Source organism: Rhineura floridana, chromosome 15 (genome assembly GCF_030035675.1).
Source record: "Rhineura floridana isolate rRhiFlo1 chromosome 15, rRhiFlo1.hap2, whole genome shotgun sequence".
Classification (NCBI taxonomy): Eukaryota; Metazoa; Chordata; class Lepidosauria; order Squamata; family Rhineuridae; genus Rhineura; species Rhineura floridana.
The window spans coordinates 28,108,196-28,127,929 of NC_084494.1; the positions used below are offsets into that span (position 1 = coordinate 28,108,196).

General features: G+C 46.5%; 1 protein-coding gene across 1 annotated transcript; it reads left to right on the plus strand.

Moving 5' to 3' along the window:
• The first annotated feature begins 134 nt into the window (after nt 1–134).
• Nucleotides 135–19,118, plus strand: ETFB (electron transfer flavoprotein subunit beta). The gene is made up of 7 exons (XM_061596427.1): nt 135–239; nt 3,786–3,944; nt 12,803–12,961; nt 14,977–15,039; nt 16,072–16,230; nt 16,627–16,814; nt 18,910–19,118. The coding sequence occupies exons 1-6, from the start codon at nt 177–179 to the stop codon at nt 16,795–16,797; spliced, it is 774 nt and encodes a 257-aa protein (XP_061452411.1). The 5' UTR covers nt 135–176; the 3' UTR covers nt 16,798–16,814; nt 18,910–19,118.
• The last annotated feature ends 616 nt before the right edge of the window (nt 19,119–19,734 follow it).

Below are 19,734 nucleotides of genomic sequence, written 5' to 3' on the forward strand. Positions count from 1 at the left end.
GAAACTTCTGATTGGGCTCCGGGGTCGCTGACGCGCCAGGCCTTCTGTAGAGCTTATAGACACACCTACATCACTCCCCATTGGCCCGTCCTGCGTCTTCCAATTGGCTGGGATAATCTAGTGGGCGGGCAGGGAAGCTCGTAACAGCTGAGAGAGTGACTTTGAAGTGGGGCAAGATGGCTGCGGCCGGGCTGAGGGCGATGGTGGGAGTGAAGCGAGTCATTGATTACGCCGTGAAGGTGCGCGCGGGGAGTCGGGGAAGGGGAGCAGGAGCCGCCGCCGCCGCCGCCGCCCAGAAACCCGGGTCCCCCCTCCCTGCCTGGTGACCCCCCAAGATAGAAAGCGCTTCCCCTCCGCCCACCATCTGGCCTCTCCTTGCTGTCCGTCTTACTGCCCAGACCCGCCCTTCGCTCTTTCTCACGAGCACGTTATAGTGACGCGGGGCGTGTGGTAACGAGACACTTTTCCATGGGGTTTACACGTCATAGTTATCTGAATCTCCTGTAACAGGAGGAGTCTATCTCGGAACATCAGATCCTGTGGGGACGGGGGGCTTTTCTCTTGTAGGCTTCCTAGAGGCATTTCCGTGATCTTGCCGGCTTCTGCCCGCGGCCCTGGCTGATTATTACCATGTATTTTTGGAAACTTTTTTACCCCACGCTTCAGCCGAAAAAGGCTCTCACGGTGACTTACAACGATCCACAGTAAGACAGCCCTTGCTGTCAAATTGACTAAAGGACATGACCTGAAAGGAAAGGGGATTGGGAAGGGGGAACCTCGAGCAGCACTTCTTAGTGAAGATACAAACGTGTTATTACTTTGTGGAAGTGGGATCTATCGGTGGCTTATTAGCTGTAATAGCAATATGGATCCTCCCATAAGAGCCTGCTGGATGAAGCCAATGGCCCATCTAGTCCACCATCCTATTCTCACAGTGGCCAACCAGTTGCCCATGGGAAACCTGCAAGAAAGACCTGAGTGCACTGAGCACTCTCCCCTCCTGCAGTTTCCAGCAACTGGTATTTAGAAGTAGCCATTAATAGCCTTTTCTTTCTTGAATTTGTGTAATCCTCTTTTAGATCCAGTATACCTTACACTTCAGTTTGGTTACAGCAGAGCTTGGAAAAGTTACTTTTTTTGAACTACAACTCCCATCAGCCCCAGCCAGCATGGCCACTGGATTGGGCTAATGAGAGTTGTAGTTCAAAAAAGTAACTTTTCCAAGCTCTGGACAAGTAAGATATTGTAATGGTTGTGCCAAAGGCTTCACCAAAAGTATGGTTTGCGGAGGATTCGAGGGAAGTAAGTGAGGTGTCGTCATGGAGGTGTTTAGCGTGGCAGTTCCATGTGGGCAGAGTTACTTGAGAAAGCCTTTCTTACTATCAGCTTTCTTATATATTTATATTCTTCGGTCGATTTGTTAACCTTTTATCTAATTCAAGAAATTCAGAGCTGGGCCTTGGATCTGGAAGATCAGGGTTAAATTTCTAAACTCAGTGGGTGTCTTTGGCCAATTTCTTTCTCTTATACACACTCTGTAAAATGGGAATAACAGCGATCTGCCTTGCAGGTTTGACTTTGGGTATCACACTTGTATTCTGTGCTTCTTCCAAGGAGTTCAAGATACCTTATGAAGGATTAACTTGTATCTTCATAGGTTTGGCTCAGAGATGGTGACCGGCTTGAGGCCACTCAGCAAGTTTCATCTGAGTCAGGATTTGAATCTGGTTGCCCAACCCAGTGCTAGCTGCTGCTCCACAAAATCAAGACTTTGAGGGTTTCTTCAGACATCCTAATTGTCTTATGTGGAAAGTGCTTCTGTGTAGGAAAGCATTTGGAAGCTGTGTGCAGATTGACATTTGTGAAGGCACTCAGATGTGCGTGTCTTTTACTGAATGCATATATGCTGGGAAACTGCTTCCCAGCATATATATGCAATCATGCATATGTGATATTTGAACATGAGAATCTTCATCTACCTCTTCTATATGGGAATGCTTTTGGTGTGAAGGGAAACCATGCAGAACAAGGCTTGAGGGCTTTGAATGTGGGAAGGCTTGGATAGGAGCTCTTTCTCTTCTCTTCTTCTTCTTCCAGTATCTCTTCTGCAGCTGTGTATGAGCATGATCCCTGAATCGCTGCAGTGGTCTCTTATTTTTTTAAAAGTGTGCAAATAGCCTTTTTTCTGACTCTCGTCTGTGTTTATTAGATCGCTGTGCAGAAGTAAGCATTTGGTCTTGGCCTTTCCTATGCAAACAGAAGCTTTTCCCAAAGCACTTTAACTCATAAACATTGAGGAGACTTTGGTGCTAATAGCTGAGCATTCCTGTTGTTCCTATTTTTAATGCCTTGTTTCTCTCAGAGAGTAGGTTTAGGGAAGCCTTTTGAGAGTATCCTAAAGTCCCCATCGGCTGTGTGCATCCTGTCACTTCTTGTGTCCTTTTATATTGTACTTTGACTGCAGTCCTCACCCTGCTTACCTGGGAATAAGCCCCATTGAATTCAGGAGGACTTGCTTCGGAGTAGATATGGCTACGGTTGTATTATTTGTTTATGAATGCAACTAGAAACTCTTTCCCCAATCCAATATATTTTTGCATTGAGCTGGTTTGCACATCGTGCTCAGCCAAACTATGGCTTAGTGCACATGCACAAACATAAGAGTTCCTGGAGAGGAGCTTGGGGGCTGCTCCACTGCTGTGAGCAAAGCCACGGTTTGGCTTAGCATGTTGGCTGAATGCAGGCTCGTGGTTTATCTGGAAGAGACAAACCATGAGTGGAGGTTTGAATGACATGCTAAGACAAAGCATGGCTTAGCTCACAGCAGCTCAGTGACTGCAATCCTTTCTCTGGGAGCCTGCATACTTGTGCATTCATGTTAAGCCATAGTTTGGCTTAAGCACTATGTGCGAACCAGCTCATTCCTTCATAAAAGTTTAGTGAGGAGAAGATGAGGGGGAGAAGGGGAGAATCAATGCAAATATCCCAAAGTTAATCTGGCCGAGGCATAAAGGGAGGGGTGAATGGTTCCTAGACAAAAAGCTAGTAACATACTGTTCATTTTTTTATATTCTCATTCCCTTCTTCCCCACCCCCTGCTTCCCTCACATGTACTGTTCCCAGGAAAGTGACAGTGTAGAGATTGGCATCATGTGAACCTGGCAGTCTGTGGATGTGCATGGACTTCTGCAATCTTAGTGACACTTTTTGGAACACAGCCCGATTGCTGAAATCACTGCTGAGCATATCCGTGTACGGTTGGGTTATGTCAGAGCTTTCTCTGTGTAATTTCATTCCCATGCATGCCCAAAGATAATCATGTGAAGACAATCATAATTGAAAATGACCTCATGAATCTCTTGCCCTCCCCTCCATGTCATTTTTGTTTCCATTTTATTGGTATTGTCAAAATCTCTTAATTGCATCTTGCTTTGAGAATCTAACATGATTGAAAGGCGGGCTAAAAATAAACAAACAATCCCCGAGAAGACTGCACATAAGGACTGTATTGTATTGTTGCCTTGTGTTTGTGGCAAGATTGGTGGATGGCAAAAGATGCAGAGTGTTGTCTTGGTTAAGAGGTTTGATTTCAGGTAGTGCTTGCGAGCATCTGGATGGCTCCTGTGAAAACAGGATGTTGTACTGGATGGCCTTTAGTCTTGACCCAGCACCCAGGCTCCTCTTACGTTATTAAGAAGACAGTATAATTGATATAAATTGATGAAAATTATTTGAAATCTGGATTGCCCTGGGCTGCCTCCCTGATCGCTTTATTCCTCTTGCAGGTGCGGGTGAAACCAGACAAGTCAGGCGTGGTGACCGATGGAGTCAAGCACTCCATGAACCCCTTCTGCGAGATTGCCGTGGAGGAGGCCGTGCGCCTCAAGGAAAAGAAGCTTATCTCAGAGGTGGTTGTTGTAAGCTGTGGTCCTCAGCAGTGCCAGGTGAGGAGGACTCCCCCTACAGGAGGAGGTGATGTAGGACAAGGTACAGAGGACATCTTGAACAAGAGACACGTGTAACCAGAACCTTCATTTGAGTATCCAGAGCTAGCTGTAGGCTCTACCAGTGGTGGTGGTGTCCACTGCACTTGGTAGGGCAGAAGGCAGAGAGCCCAACAGTAAGTGGAGCCAGAGCGAATGAGATGCAGAGCCACCTCCTAACTGGTTGTAAGTAAGAAGCCAGGCAGGTGGGGGATGGATGAGGACAGCCTGAGGTTGGTGGGGCACTGTCCTATTGGTCTGGCCTCTACATCGGATCCCATCCCATTAATGGTATCTCAAACCCAAGTTCAATGGTGTCTCAAACCCAGATGTTTCATTCGCTTCTACTTTATCCCAAACCGCTGCTGTTCTCCCCCACTCCAGATTTTCTCCCCAGATGCACTTTTACACCTCCCCCCCCCCACATTTTTTACATTAATTTCAGTTTATCAAAACTTTGTTTGGATGACATTTGGTATCTGATGTAGAATTGAATTCCTGGAAGTATTTAACCAAGGGCTTATCCAAACGGAGCGGGATAATCCACGGTTTCCATATTCGGTTTGTCATCTGATAGTCCTCACTTTTCCTTTTAGTTCACTCTTTCCCAATTTAAAAAAAATGCTTTTTTGCACACGCAGCGGTAAGACCCCTACATTCTTTTCGCTTTTTCCAAGCTCTGCCTCTAAAACCTCCCCCTATCAACCAATTGGTCAGCAAAAAAATTACGTATGCTCCTCTCCCCCTTTGCAAGGAAGCACAATATGGCTGTAAAGGAGTTCTCGCCTAGGAAGGAAAGGCTGCTGGTCGGTTTCACGCCGGCCTTGTTTGTATTTGCCATATTATGCTTAAATGAATGTATGCTTTTCTGCCTTTATTGATATTTAAGGAGATACACACGCTGGCAATTGCACTTATTTCTCCAAAAAAGCAAGAAACTGTCACCCCCCCTCCTCCCTTTCCTTCCCACTGAGAATGAAATTGACAAAGCTTTCTGGAGGCAGACGTGAAACTGACAGCAGCCCCTTTCTCGCTTGCTGTGCATTGCAGATCTCACCCAGAGCGGCCGCCCAGTTTGCAGGCTGGCAAAAAATAAAATGCATCTGCGCAGTAGTTGCAGACCCCCCCCCAACACCCCACCATTGCGATGATTGGTTCAATTTTCCCAGGCTTATTCTCGCACATGCGCAAAAGTGCAGATACGTGATTGGCTGGAATGAGGAGAAGGGGCAAGGGGAAATGCCCAAGAACCGCCCATCAGCTGTAAATTCCCGGTATTGCATCCTAACTCCTGAAGGCACAGCGGATGATTCCCGATTTTAAAGAGCAAATTGCATTTTTGCCGGTATTGCAAGGAGTGGATTTAACTCGCGAAAATGCGCAACAGCGCGAGACGTCATTTGGATGTCTGAAAAATAATGAACACACATAGCGGGCGTGTCACACATTTTGCAGTCGTCTGGATGAGCCCCAAGTCTGATGACTTCTCTTTATGATTGTCGAGCTATGCATTGGCTGTCAATAGTTTGTTGCGAACAATTAAGCCTTTGCGATACACATTGTTTTCTATAATGACAGGTTAGCTCAAAAACAAAAAGAATTGAGGTGGTAGTGGTGAAGGAAAGATATCCCAACAATTGCAGTTTTCTATATTCCTGTCCATCATACTTTATCTAAGTTTAGCTGCTGAAAAGAGCAAACTGGGCAACTTTTAAAATGATTGTGTCATTATCTGTTTCATTGAAAGAATCTATTAAGTTCTTCAGCAATGACCAGCCTACCATTTTGTCCAAAAAAGAAAAAAAAGGACCCAGTAATTTTTCTCTGGGAGCTCTCTAGAGGCTGTAAAATGTAACGAGCAACCTCCTAAATAGTTCTTAACCACCTTGGCAACAGCTTGCTTCGTAAGATGTATTACTGTACTGCTCTTAATTAACTGAAGATCTTAATAGTTTGCAGTTGGATGGTGGTGTTATTGGACAACATCAGATCCAGTACAGAACTAGACCTGTTCTTCAGCTGAGCTACATGTAGAAACACATAAGGAGCATGAGCTGAAAACTTGGGCAAATCAAGGAGACTCAAATGCTTTGTTACATGTGCCTCTTTATTCTTCCGTTGCTGCTCCCTGTTCCAGCAGTGTGTTAAAGGCTGTGCTGAGAGCACAAATGACCTAGTTCCTGCCTAGAGTGCACCCAGTATAAGCCCTGTGCATACTGGGTGCAGGGGGCAGCCAATGCCTTCATGCCCTCCTTGGAGCACCTGGCTGGCTATAACTCCAAACAGAATGCTGGGGTCTGAGCCAACCAAGCAGTGGTTGTATTTGTAACTTGTCTGCAACAAATAGGTGGCATGTGCACAATCAAATCTTGGCTTAAGAAGCCAAGAGACACCTGAACTTCAGGGATCCACATGCAGCCACTTCACTCTTCCCTTTGTGTGAGTGGCAGAACAAGCCAGGAAACCACAGGTGGCCGTAGCTTCCTGCTCAGTCAAAACTGGAAAGTATGGTTAGCAGCTTCCAGACAAGTGGGAATATGAGGCTGTGGTTTAAAGCTAGCTTCCAGATCCTGACGTAATTAGGAAGTCATTGGAAGTTCCCAGTCTGGATGTAAAGGCAAGCTTGGATTAACCACGGTTTGTTTGTAGAAAAGGAGGATGAAATCGGAAGCAAAGGGTTTGTGCGCAGTTGCATGAAGCTTGCAGACATCTCGACTTATTAAGCCGAGGTTCGATTGTGCAAATGTGGCCAGTGGAGGAAAAGCTGGTTGTTAAATACGGTCTTCTCGGAAGCACCTCTACTGCACCTTTGAGCTGTCTTTTTAGAAGTGTCCTTTTCTTGGGAGGATGGAGGTGAGGTGAATAAATCCTAAATCCCCCCCCCCAAAAAAAAAATCAGGTTGAGTAAATTTGAGTCCTGTGGCACCTAACACATTTATTGTAACATAAGCTTTAATGGACTGCAGTTGTCTGACTGCATGATACATCTGATGAAGTGGACTGTTGTTCAGGAAAGTTTATGCCATAATATATTTTTTTGCTTTTAAGGTGCTGCAAGACTCTTCATAATTTTGCTGCAACAGGCTTACGTTATTATCATTATTATTATTATTATCATTATCATTATTATCATTATTATTATTTCTTCAATTTATTACCCGCCCTTCACCATCACGTCCCAGGGCAGGTTACAACAGTTTAAAATACAATATTAAAAACAGTTTAAAACAAATCACAGCAAAGCAGACACCTCACAGGTCCTGTGTGACCTGTGACACCGAGGACAGCTTTCTGAACCTTTCTAACTAAAAGTTCCTCTGGTGGTTAGAATCACTTGTCCCCAATTCCTTTCTTCAGTCTGTGTTTGAAATTGGTGCTCAGCCTCCTAATCGCTTGCCCTAAATTCCTTTCTCCAATTTCTGTTGGGGAAATTGGTGCTCAGCCTCCTTTCTGCCTCTCTGCCAACTTACTGAGTGGATTGTGATCGAAATAATTCTAAATGAAGGGCTTTATATAGCTCAGGGAGGCTGAGCATGAAGAGACACGAGACAGGGTTGGATTAACCGCTGTTAAAGAGGCCAGTGGCCACCAGGCGGCACCAGTAGCCCACCAGAGAGCTCTGTGGACCACTTGAGAGCAGTGTGCTGAAGCCGCTGAAGCTAAAACCGTTTCACATCTGAAGCAGCAGAGAAATCTGACTTTCATAGCCTGCTAGGGGTAGGATGTGGTTTGTATTCATCTGGATTAGGGCACGGTCAGTGTGGACATGAATGGTGGTTTTCTTGTTTTATTGGCAGCTGAGAGAGAAGTAAGGGCCTGGGTAGTCAAGTGGCCAGATACAAAAGAGGACAAGACTCCTGTACCTTTAATAGTTGTGCAGAAGAGGGGATTTCAGCAGGTTACACTGTTAAAGGTGCATGAACCCCATTATCTACGCATCTGGCCACTGTGCTGGGTTGCTAAGCACAGGGGCTGTGTTTAAAGTGTGTTAAGGCCTATCAGACAAGGCTAGGCAAGAATAGACTTCAAGCTTGCAAAGTTTCATTTCTGTTTTTTATTTTTTTACCCTGAGGGCCACCAACTGGAGCTAGGCACAAAAGAGTGCCCTGTGGGTAGGACCAGACCCAATGATGGCTTGGGCGCAGAGGCAATTAGCTCCTGCAGCCAGGAGCCATATGGTGGGATGACCTGCATATGCAAGTATGCATCTGAGTTACTACAGAGCAGGAATTCTTACTGTCTATAGTAGATGTGTGAGGTTTTGTTTTTTGGGGGGGGGTTGTGGTTGCTATAATTGCAAATTGGAAACACTTTCCAATCTATTGAAAATCATTGAGCAATCTACAGTTTGATCCTAATGTATCTCCCATCCACTCCTGATCTTGGGGTAGCCTAAAGGCAGAGCGAGAAAAAGGCCCCTGCATTATTAATAGTTGCGCAGAAGAGAGACTTTTCAGCGGATGCAGTTTGCCGTACACAAGAAATGAGAATCCGCATCCTCTGCCAGAGTTCCCTCTCGGAATTTCCTGAGGGAGAAGGCTGGGAAGCATGACTCCCTCAAGGCTGCTGACCGCGCAGCCCTGTGCGTCTTTGCTCAGAAGTAAATCCTGTTGTGTTCAAGTGGGGCTTCCTCCCAGATAATGGCCGCCTGGGTGAGTTTCATGGCTCGGCACAGATTGGAGCATGGCCCTTCCACAGCCAAACCCAGCGTTCTGATCTGCTGTTGCATGGCTCCCAAAAGGTACATGGGGGGCTGGCAGGACAAGGTGGACCCTTCCTGCTCTGTTCCTGATCCCACACACTGCATCCGTAAGCAGCTCCATCCTGGGCAAATAACCGGTTTGGACATGCCTCTCTTCCTGCCTCACCCCAGTCCTGCCTCTCTTCTCTGTTCTCTCAGCTGCGGCTTCCTGACAGCCCTGCCTTCGCCAGCTATTTTCTGCACCGCTGCCCCCGCTTCCTGGTGACCTTCACTCATTGTGTTGCTCTCACATCCCCTCTTTTATTTCCCCAGCACTTCCCCTCCCCCAGCAGCAGTCTGCTGACATTCCTCAATCTCGGAGATTGGGGGGGAAATGTGGGATTTCTCTCTCTCTCTCTCTCTCTCTCTCTCTCTCTCTCTCTCTCTCTTCTCAGATTCTCTTCACCCCTCAGCCCTCCCTCTACCAGCTTCTGCCTCCGGTTGTGTAAGGAGACTGGCTGGCGCTGAGATGGGCTTATTCTTGCTAACTCAGCAGCTGCGTCTGATGGGGTGTGTGTAGTGCCTTGGCTCTGTTCCCAGTGGGGCAGGCATCCCCCCCGCCCTTCTCTATAGAGGCTATTATCGTTGTTATTAACAGCAGTGGAAAAGAGCTCTCTGATTCCTTTGTGCCCGGATCGTGTATAATTAAAACACGGCATCCGAGGTTCTTTCCGTTACCTGTCCTGCACAGGGATAGGATAAATATTCCAGGATTGCCACCAAACAAATAAAGGAAGTGTATGGAGCAGGTGCGCTGGTTGTGACCTCTTGATGGCCATGTTCACTCTTGAGCTTTGCTGCCGGGCTTCTTGAGCTTCACAGTCTTGGCGTAAGGCAGCGGTGAGGAACCTGTGGCCTCCTCAGAACATCGGAAGCTGCCTCGTACTGGCTCATCTAGGTCAATATTTGCTGCACTGTCTGGCAGTGGCTCTCCAGGGTCTCAGGAAGGAGTCTCCCAGCCCTACCTGGAGATGCCGGGCATTGAACATGGGACCTTCCACATGCAAGTCTACCATTATGATCTACCACAGAACTATGGCCCTCCTAGCTGCTGTTGGACTCCAGTTCTCACCAGCCCTGAGCAGCATGGCCAGTTGTCATGGATGGGGGCGGTTGTCATCCAGCAATGTCTGGATGGCCTCTGGGGTAAGGTATGTTTGGTTGCTGGACAAGCAAATAGGTCTGAGATGAGGCTGGAGACTGGTGTAGTGGCAGCTGATATTACATATGTGTCCAGCAGGGATATTCTGGTGTGCAGTTCCTAGGAGAGAAGGGTACTGGGGAGGGGGGTTCTCCCAAGCAGTGGAAGCTGGTCTAGTGGAGCACAGCCCCACCAACCTCTGTCTGCCGTCAGCTAGCCCCTACTTGCCTGCCTTCTTACAGCCAGTCCAAGAGATGGCACTGGCTGTCAGTTTCATCCTCCTCCTCTGTTTCAGTGTTGCCCTTACAGAACGCAGCAAAGCAGAGGATGGGGACAAAACTAGAATTGGTTGGCTCCACCGGTCATTAGCTGTGGCTCCACCTACTCTTGGGCTCCCTGCCTTCTGCCCCACCAGTCTCAAGGGGCACCAGCCATCGCTGCTGCCAAGTGAAAGGCTTTCGATTCCCTTCTGCTCCCCTCTTTCATCTTTCTGGTGGTGTATCTCCCATCCAGAGTAGCATTCAGGAGGAGGAGAACATGCAGACATACAGGGAAGGGCTATAGATCAGTGGCAGAGCACCTGCTTTACATGCAGAAGACCCCAGGTTCAATTGCATCTCCAGGTAGGGCGGGGGATGTCCCCTGCCTTGAAACCCTGGAGAGCTGCTACCCATCATTTTAGACGATTCTGAGCTAGATAGACCAATGGTCTGTCTGACTCAGGAATATAGGAAGCTGCCTTTTACTATGAATCTTCCAGACCTGTAGAGCAGGGGTGGCCAACTCCCAGCCCGGTGGCCTGATTTCCGCTTTTCCTCCCAGGACACCAGCAATTTTGGCAGCATTGGCCAAAAGAAAATATATATATAAAGTAGGCTATACACTGGGAATGCAAATTGCCTGTTTCCCAGTCATCAGATCAGTTGGGGGTGGGGGGCTATGTGTCGTGTATACGTGCATGTAATGTATGTGCTTGCAAGATGTTCACACCCACCATGGGCACGCAGCCTCTGGAGGGTTGGCTAAGTGTGAATGCAGTCCTTGGGTCCAGTAAGGCCAGCCACCTTTGTTCTAGGGGATATTTAGGATGTTCCTGGATACTAGCATAAAACTTGCAAGCACAAGGATACTAGGTGATGCTTCCATAGCTGGTTGTATGTTAAAAGCCTTATGCAAATGGCCAAACAAGTGCTTGCAAGCATCCAGCTACAAGAGAGCCAATGTGGTGTCCGATCCCATTGGACCAAAGAGACCAGGATTCAGATTCTTAGCCCCAAGGCTCACTGGGTGGTGTGGGGGGAGTCATTATGTCTCAGCCTGACCTCCATTGTGGGGTGGTTGTGAAGACAAAATGGGAGTTGCTCCATGCATGCTGCCTTAAGTGTCTCAGCAGAAGTGTGGGTTAAATCAAGCCTAGTGGAACAGGCCACTGCTTCTATTTTAAAAATGAGGGACTCTGAGCTGCCGGATATCAACTGTCCAAGGGCACTCATGGTATATGTGTGTGTCTTTTATTAGACTGGACTTTTGATAATTTTTATTCAAATTTTCAGAAGACAAACAAAACAAAATCAAACAACAAAAACATAATAATACAATAAAAAATCTTCTTGACTTCCGATTTGTCGCAGATCAGCTATAAGTATATAATATATATCAAACCTGTCCATTAATACATACAAGATCACTTTTCTCCATAGGCTATCTTAATTAATCGTCAAATCCCATTATCATCATTTCATTTTTATCTTTCAACAAAAAGTCTAAGAGAGGCTTCCATTCCTTAAGAAATATATCTGTCGATTTTTCTCTAATTAAGCATGTCAATTTATCCATCTCTACTAAGTCCATTAACTTCAATAACCATTCTTCCATTGTTGGTGTTGATTCCATTTTCCATTTTTGTGCATATAATAATCTTGCTGCCGTAATCATATACAATATTATTCTTCCATATTTCTTTTCTGTTTGTTTATCCATAAAACCCAATAAAAAAAATTCTGGCTTTGACTGAATATTTATCTTTAAAAATTTTTGCATCATCGTACCTATCTGTGCCCAGAATGATTTTGCCTGTTTACACAACCACCACATATGATAAAATGATCCTTCTTGTTGTTGTATTAGACTGGACTTTTGAAGCTTGCCTCATCTGAAGGGCACATGGTAGATCCAGTGTGATAGCCTTACCCTTTCCTGTCTTTGTCCATCCAGAGGTTAGCTGGAATAAAAACACCTTGTCATTCAGTCTGGTTGATGGCCAAGCTGAAAATATATCCAAAATCAGCTTAGTACAAGTTCCAGAATTTCTCTGCTGTATGCCATCAGCTGTTGTCAGACTCTTGCTTTTGCTGCGAGATCAGCATAGAGAGAAGCCCATGTTTGGGCTTCAGTAGGTACAGCAGGAGGAAGGTTCTCTCCTGGCTGGCCCTTATTCTGAGGATGGTGACAAAAAAGAGCCAACATCAAAGATGCTGATTATTTATTTAATTAAGTAATTTATACCCCACCCTTCCTCCCAGAAGGAGCCCAGGGCAGCAAATTAAAACACTAAAAGCACTCTTAAAACATCTTAAAAACAAGACTTCAAAACATACTAAAACAAAAATTCTTTAAAAACATAATATAACATCTTTAAAAACACCTTAAAGAGCAATTCCAACACAGACACAGACTGGGATAAGGTCTCTACTTAAAAGGCTTGTTGAAAGAGGAAGGTCTTCAAAAAGTGCTGAAAAGATATGGCACCTGTCTAACATTTAAGGGGAGGGAAAGTAACATACTTTCTATTAATGTCCAATGCATCTTGGCCCAAATGGGCCTTCCTCAGGGGCTTTTCTAGGATACCAATGAATAAACTATGCTTAAAACTCCGTGGAATGCAGATGTGTGTGTCAGTTTCAAGGCTTGCTTCTTCAACACTCCTTTTGTCCACAGGAGACGATCCGCACGGCCCTCGCAATGGGGGCTGACCGGGGCCTGCATGTGGAGATCCCTGCAAAGGACTATGAAAATCTTGGGCCCTTTCAGGTTTCAAAGATCCTAGCTGCACTGGCCAAGAAAGAGGGCATAAACCTTCTGCTGCTGGGCAAGCAGGTGAGAGAGACTGGAGGGGGAACAGTTGTGGTCTTGCGCAGGTGAACAGTGCAGTATGGAAAGAAATGCATGCAAACCCTTATGAATCCTTATGTCCTTATGAATCTTGGCCTTTGCCCCCAGCAACAAGTTTTTAGCCATCAAGGTTTCAGAGACGAATAAACAGGCTGGCATCTATTAGATTCCAGTCTCAACTTGTGCCGTTTTGCATCGGGACTCACACAGCACACAGTTTTCTACATGGGTGCAGCACAAAGGGTGGTGACTGAGCTGGATGAGTCCTGTATCTGTCACACCGTTTTCATAGGAAGCTGCCTTATACTGAGTCAGACTGTTGGTCCATCTAGCTCAATATGGTCTACACTGACGGGCAGAGGCTCTCCAGGGTTTCAGAGTGGGCTTCAAGGACATAAGAAGAGCCTGCTGAATCAGGCAAGTGACCCATCTAGTCCAGCATCCTGTTCTCACAGTGGCCAGCCAGATGCCCATGGGAAACCCACAAGCAGGACCTGAGTGCAAGAGTGTTCTCTCTTCCTGTGGTTGCCAGCAACTGGTATTCGGGAGCTTTCCATCTCTGACTATGGAGGCAGAGCATAGCCATCATGGCTAGTAGCCACTGATAGTCTTTTCCTCCACGAATCTGTCTGATCCTCTTTTAAAGCCATCCAAGTTGGTGCCCATCACTGCCTCTCCTGGGAGCAAATTCCATAGCCCTACCTCCTAGCCCTAGCTTTGGATGCCAGATACTGAACTTGGGACCCTACCTGTGCAAGGCAAATGGTCTCTCGCTAAGCTGCAGCCCTTCTCCAGGGTGAGGAAGTTAGCATAGCCGAAGAAGCATGGCCTCTTATAATTCAATGCACATAGGCAGAGGGAAAGGAACAGGCAAGAGCATTGCCAGGGTTAACAGAGGCCAAAGGGAGCAAAGGTCTGAGTTGCCAGTGGCAGGTTGCCGACATCATATCTGCACCAAAGCTGATCCAGGGAAGTTTATGAAGCGTCCTCTGAGCCAATTGGAAGGCAGGGCTGGGAGACAGTTTAGACTCGAGAGGCGGAACAACTATATGTGGAAAAGTTGCTGCTGCTTCAGGATCCCCTGCTAAGGAAAAGGTGGGAAATCTTTTCCACCCTGAGGGCCGCTTGTGGGCAACTCTCCGGGGCCGCATGTCAGCGGTGGGCTGGACCCAAAGCAAAAGTCAACGGAGCAAACGTTGTGACTCATATAGTACAGTTGGCTGCATTCCACACATGCAAAGGTTTGAGGTTTCTAGATGAACACTTGCACACACTCCTCCATCTAGGCAAGCAAGAGTAGAGATGTCAAGGCCGGGGAGGGGGGGATAGAAAAATTCACAAGAAAAAAGATCTTTGGAGGGTGGGTTTCTGTCAGATTTTCCATTTTTTCTCCCTTGGGGCTTCACATCTCTAAGCAAGAGGCATTCTCATAGTTCAAGAAGGCATTTCAGCCAGGAAAAAGCAGCTGAGGATGGTGCAGGACAGGGGCAGTGAGAGATGTCTCCAGGGCTTGTGGAGAGTGATGATAGAGACATTTCTCTTGAGGTTCCCCACCTCCATGTCTCCTCAACCTGAAGGATGCGAGGTCTCCTTTTGAAGGGGCTGGACAAAAGGATTGTTGCTCTGGTTTCATGCTGCAGCAAGGACTTTATCCACTTCGGGGGACAGTTTTGCCATTGCTGCAAGGCCGAAGTGGCCACACATCACCACCTTGTGGCCGTGCGTCCTCTTAGCCGGCATTGACGTGAGCCTCCCTGCGAGAATTTTTGCAGTGCAGCCAGTCCGTCCCATGATATAGCTGTTCTCCACTTGTATGTTGGCTGTGATGGTTGGGCCAGCTGGCACTTTTGCAGAGTCCTGGGTAATATCCCAGATTGAGTTCAGCCTATCCTGTCTCCTGAACGGGGAAGACCCTCTTCTCTGAACATTGGGAAACTAGCAGAGCTTTCTTCTACTGACACTGTCCTGTCCCACCTCCCCCACTTTGCTTGTTTCTCCAGGCCATCGACGACGACTGTAACCAGACAGGGCAGATGACTGCAGCGTTTCTTGACTGGCCTCAGGTACTATTTGGGGGGAGTTATGAGGAACAGATGGAAGTGAGCAGCAGGGCAGGTGGGCAGAGAGGAGGTGGCTTATCAATTTCCGTACACTGGGAAGCGTCACCTGAAGAAGGGCCTTCATCCAGAAGGCCATGGTGATGGTATGGTCCAGGGTTGAGGCTGGCCAGTGGTGGGTAGATCCAGAGGCAAAGTGGGTGGGCGCTGCTTTTTCTCTTCCCCTTTCCCATTTTTCTCTGCCTCATTTTTTCCCCTTTCTTGCCATCCACACGACATTAAGCTGAGGACTGCAGGTTGCCCACCCTGCTCTTGAAGGAAGGAATCCTTTGGTCTAGTTGTCATAATCCCACATGAACCATTCACCAATAATCTGCTTTTGTTTGGTTTGATTCACCCCTAGTTAATGGCCTAACTAACATGCAGATGGGACACTGGCATGGCTAGGAAGGGAATGACTGCCTGAAATCTTCCGAACGCAAAGTTGCCACGTTTCCCAGGAGACGCATGCACATCCCTGGCCGCTGGGCCAGGGTTCCAAAAATATATCAAGCATGCAGTCTTCAAACGATTTAATGGCTCCCTGCCTAAGCCCTGGGGTTGTGCGTCCCTGGCTGTTCTGCAACGGGTGCCAGTAACTCAGAATAGAGATGCCCAGGGCTTGCCTTGTGACTGCATCAGCCAGTCATGGCAGCCTCTGCTTATTCCTCAGTGTGCCAGAGGTTTCCCTGAGATGAGTTAGTGTATCTGGTATTTTGTTGCCCCTCTGCATTGGGGTTTGCTGATGGTGCCCTGATATACCGCCCTGGGTACATAGGTGATTGGCAGCATAATAAGCCTCTTAACAACCCAATCCCCATATGATTTCAATATTCTGTTAACCTTGGTTGTTTTTAAACAGCTGATGAGTATTTGAAGTGTTTGCAATTAGCATGTCAACTTTCAAAACTCTCTTTTGAGGGTGCATTTGTAAAATTTGGTGTAGTGTAATACCCATCCTGCTCTTCATCCAGCAGCCCTTCTCTCCCCATTTTGCAGGGGACGTTTGCTTCAGAAGTGACGGTGGATGGGGACTGGCTGAAGGTTGAGCGTGAAATCGATGGGGGTCTAGAGACAGTGCGTCTGAAGCTACCAGCTGTGGTAACCACTGACCTACGACTGAATGAACCCCGCTATGCCACCCTGCCAAACATCATGGTATGGTCCTGACATGGTTTATAGGGTATTGTGTATTTGGTACAGCAAACTCTCAAGTACAGAGTGTGCAGCTCTTAAGCTGATGGGAAGCCCTTGTCTTGGGTAATGGCAGAGCACTCTTGGAACCAAATGGCCTCCTAGATCTTGCATTCAGTCCTTTTGGAACTATCTCTACATCCCTATGGACTACAAGAATAGGACTCTTGGAACAAAATAGTGGCTCACAATTTGTGCGAAAGCCTTGACTGTCCAACCAGTTTGGTCATTCAGCTTTTCATCAAGAGTTGATGATAAAACTGGCAGGGAATAAATTCCCCTGAATTTCACAGGAGGGTTGATTGTTTTTCTTTTTTAAAGTGTGTCGGGGGTTTTCTCTCCCCCACTCTCTTTCCCCAGAAAGCTAAAAAGAAGAAGATTGAAGTGGTGAAGCCATCTGATCTCGGTGTCGACCTTACCCCGCGGGTGAAGACGGTGAGCGTGGAGGACCCTCCTCAGCGTAAGGCTGGACTCAAAGTAGAGACAGTAGAAGATCTGGTTGCTAAGCTCAAAGAGAGTGGGCGGATCTGAATCCTGAAATGGTTCCGGTAAGGAGAATGTACATGTTAATTACAGTTGTTGATGGAGTTTGGCTCACATCAGCCGTAGTCAGCATGACCGACAGTAAAGGATGGAACTGAAACCAAACCTAAAATCTATTGCCTTAAACCTGAAATAGAAATGGGGGGGGGGAGGAAGTAACATGTTCAAAACAACTTGCTGCTACTCAGAAGCTCAGGAAATCTATCTGAGGATGCTGAAAACAGTGTCTCTCTTCTTCCGTCCCAGAGAGGGAGGTGAAAGAGATTAGGAACAAGAAGGTTAGTTCTATGTTTTCTAGCACTTACCGTCATGCAAGGTGCAGATTCTTCCTGATGAGGACCAGTAAAGCTAATCTTACAAAACTGTGGGCTGACTTTGGGATTTCTAAGGTCTTGTATCTGAACTGAGTGAGGCTGGCTTTTTGCGTCTGAGAATTCGAGCAAAAAGAGACACATGGTCAAAAGCAAAGCCCACATGCTTTGTTCTTGGTCCCTCCTTGGATTCTTTTTGCCAGTGAGCCTCATCTCAAGTAAAGGTGAAAATAGAATGCATAAGAGCTGCCTTTGCTGGAAAAGACCAACATCTGTCAAGTCCAGCATTGTTTTCAGCAGCAGTCATCCAGTTGCCCTTTGGAAGCAAGGAATGACAGCAATAGCTGCCCCTCGTTTTCTGCTTCCTGCATCTGGTGTTCAGAGTTAAACTGCCTCTGAACAGGGAGGTTCCACTTAACTCCTTGCAGGTCATAGCCTTTGATAGCTTGGTCTTCCATGACCCATTTCTTCTTAAATGCCATCTATGCAAATGGCCATCACATCTTATGGTTCCATAGTTTTAAGTTATCTCCTAGGGGTGTGCAGGGGAATCCCAGCTTATTTTGTCTGTTCTGAACCTACTACCAATAATTAGCAGTGCTCCAACTTGCTGGTATTGCATGTGAGGGAACAAAATACCTGTGTGCACCCTCTTGCTCTCTCCCCAGCTGTTCACAATTGTTTAGATCTCCTTTAGGAGTTTGTATTTCCCTCACAGGAAAATGCTCCAAGCCCTTGGTCATTGTGGAGCCCAGTCTGATGCATATAGTGACACCTCTCAACTATATTCAGTGGAACTTGCTTTCACAGGTTTCCAGACGATTTTCACACTGCGTAACAAGAATGCTCCAAATGTGACTGTACCATAGATTTAAATAAATGGCATTAGGATTGCTGTTCTTTGCCAGAAAGGCAGGTGTGTGCGTACAGTGTTCATGCATATATGTCATTCATTCATCATTGGCGATCACTCATGACTGAGTAAGATTGTCTTCCAAGATAAGGTCTTTAACGGTGGGTCTATAAGTGACTATGGAGGCCAATCCGAGATCCACACAGCCTCCCACAGTGAGGACATAGGTTTCCAGATGGAAGACTGTCGTGATGAGGATTTGCTTGATGTGCCTTCCACTTAGCTCGTTTGTCCCTTTCACCTTGTACTCATGCTTCTTCAAAGGTCATAGCACCCTTGATAATAGCTGAACTCCAGCAGGGACACGTGTGTGTGTTTTGCGTGTGTGTGTGGTGTGTTGAGGGGAGAGGGAGAGGGAACACTTGGATTCTTCTCTGCTGTGCAAATCAATCTTGAAAGGACACATGAAAACAGAAATTTGATCTTATCTGTGGTCAAATATAACTAACAAGACTTCTGGAGGATGTAGTATTAGTGCAAGCAAATAGTATGTTTCAAAGAAATACTTCTTTTTTACTTCGATATTGTATATATTTTGAAAGAGTTAGTATTGCAGTTGTGAGAGCTTGTGACCTTAACCAGTTTGAAAGCATGTGGTTATAATTAGTACAACGAGGCTGAACCAAACCAAAGAGAACGTCGGCTCTGGTTGAACCTCAACTGGAACAGAGGTCAAATTTTGAATGCTTTGACTGCCCTGCTATGTCGGCCTACATACTGTTTATAAAGTGCCGATATTTAATACTTTGCAAAGATTAAAAGTAAAGCCACAAGTTCTTAGGAATCATTTGAAATAGACCTCAAATTTCTGGTTTGTGTTATGCCAAATGCTGTTAGGATGCCAGATGTAAACTACCCATCCTTTCCACCTTTCAGCTGCCTGGAGCTGCAACTGTCAAGGTGAGTGAGGTCCTCAGGGAAGAGTGTATCTGTCTTCCACCTCACTGGGATCCGGTCCCTCGGAGATCGTAACCATGCTGCCTTCCAGCCCAGCTGGCCGCCGAAGAAAGCTGAATGAGAATCTAATTTTATTTTCTGCATTAATGATGGGTCAGTTTGCAATAAATGTCTTGTGGTTTTTTGGAGGTGCTCCGAGCAAGTGTCATGTCCTTGCTATTGGGTTTTTGTGTGTGTATGTGCATTCTCAATTAATTGCTTCGGTCGCTCTGCTAGAAGTGATCTGCCGTGGGCATCTGGAATGGTATAATTGTGTCTCTAATGGCCTGTGCTTTGTCGAAATGACGTTTGAATAGCTCATCTGCTCTTGCAAATCTTAGTCGAACTTTCTGACTTAACTTTCCTTTGTTACATTGTCTTCGTATTCACAGGCATGGTGTGTTTAGGCCCAGCGTTGGGTCCTTTCTCCCCGAACAGGGAGAACTCGCATAGGCCCCCTCTTCTCTGTCTACTTGCACCTCCATGAGGATACCTCTTGCATCTGAGGACATTCTGTTAACTGCCTTCTGTTGCCAACAGTTCTGGCATCTGAAGAAGGAGGTTGCAGCCTGTGCAAACTTTTATGCTCTTTTAAAATGAGTCTCAAAGGTGCTGCTTGACTCAACCGTTAAATAATGATTACCTGAGAGTGACGTAGCTCTCCTAGCATTTGGTATCTGGGAGTCGCTTCTGCTTCTGTTGCTACAATGAAAGCCTGATTCTTAGCACCAGCAAAAAGTGCTAAAACTGTTGCGGGAGTGTACC

Coding starts and splice junctions, on each gene's coding strand:
- ETFB (XM_061596427.1), top strand. CDS start 177: ATGGCTGCGGCCGGGCTGAGGGCGATGGTGGGAGTGAAGCGAGTCATT. Junction 12,962..14,976: donor TTCTGCTGCTGGGCAAGCAG/GTGAGAGAGACT, acceptor TTGTTTCTCCAG/GCCATCGACGACGACTGTAA. Junction 15,040..16,071: donor CGTTTCTTGACTGGCCTCAG/GTACTATTTGGG, acceptor CCCATTTTGCAG/GGGACGTTTGCTTCAGAAGT.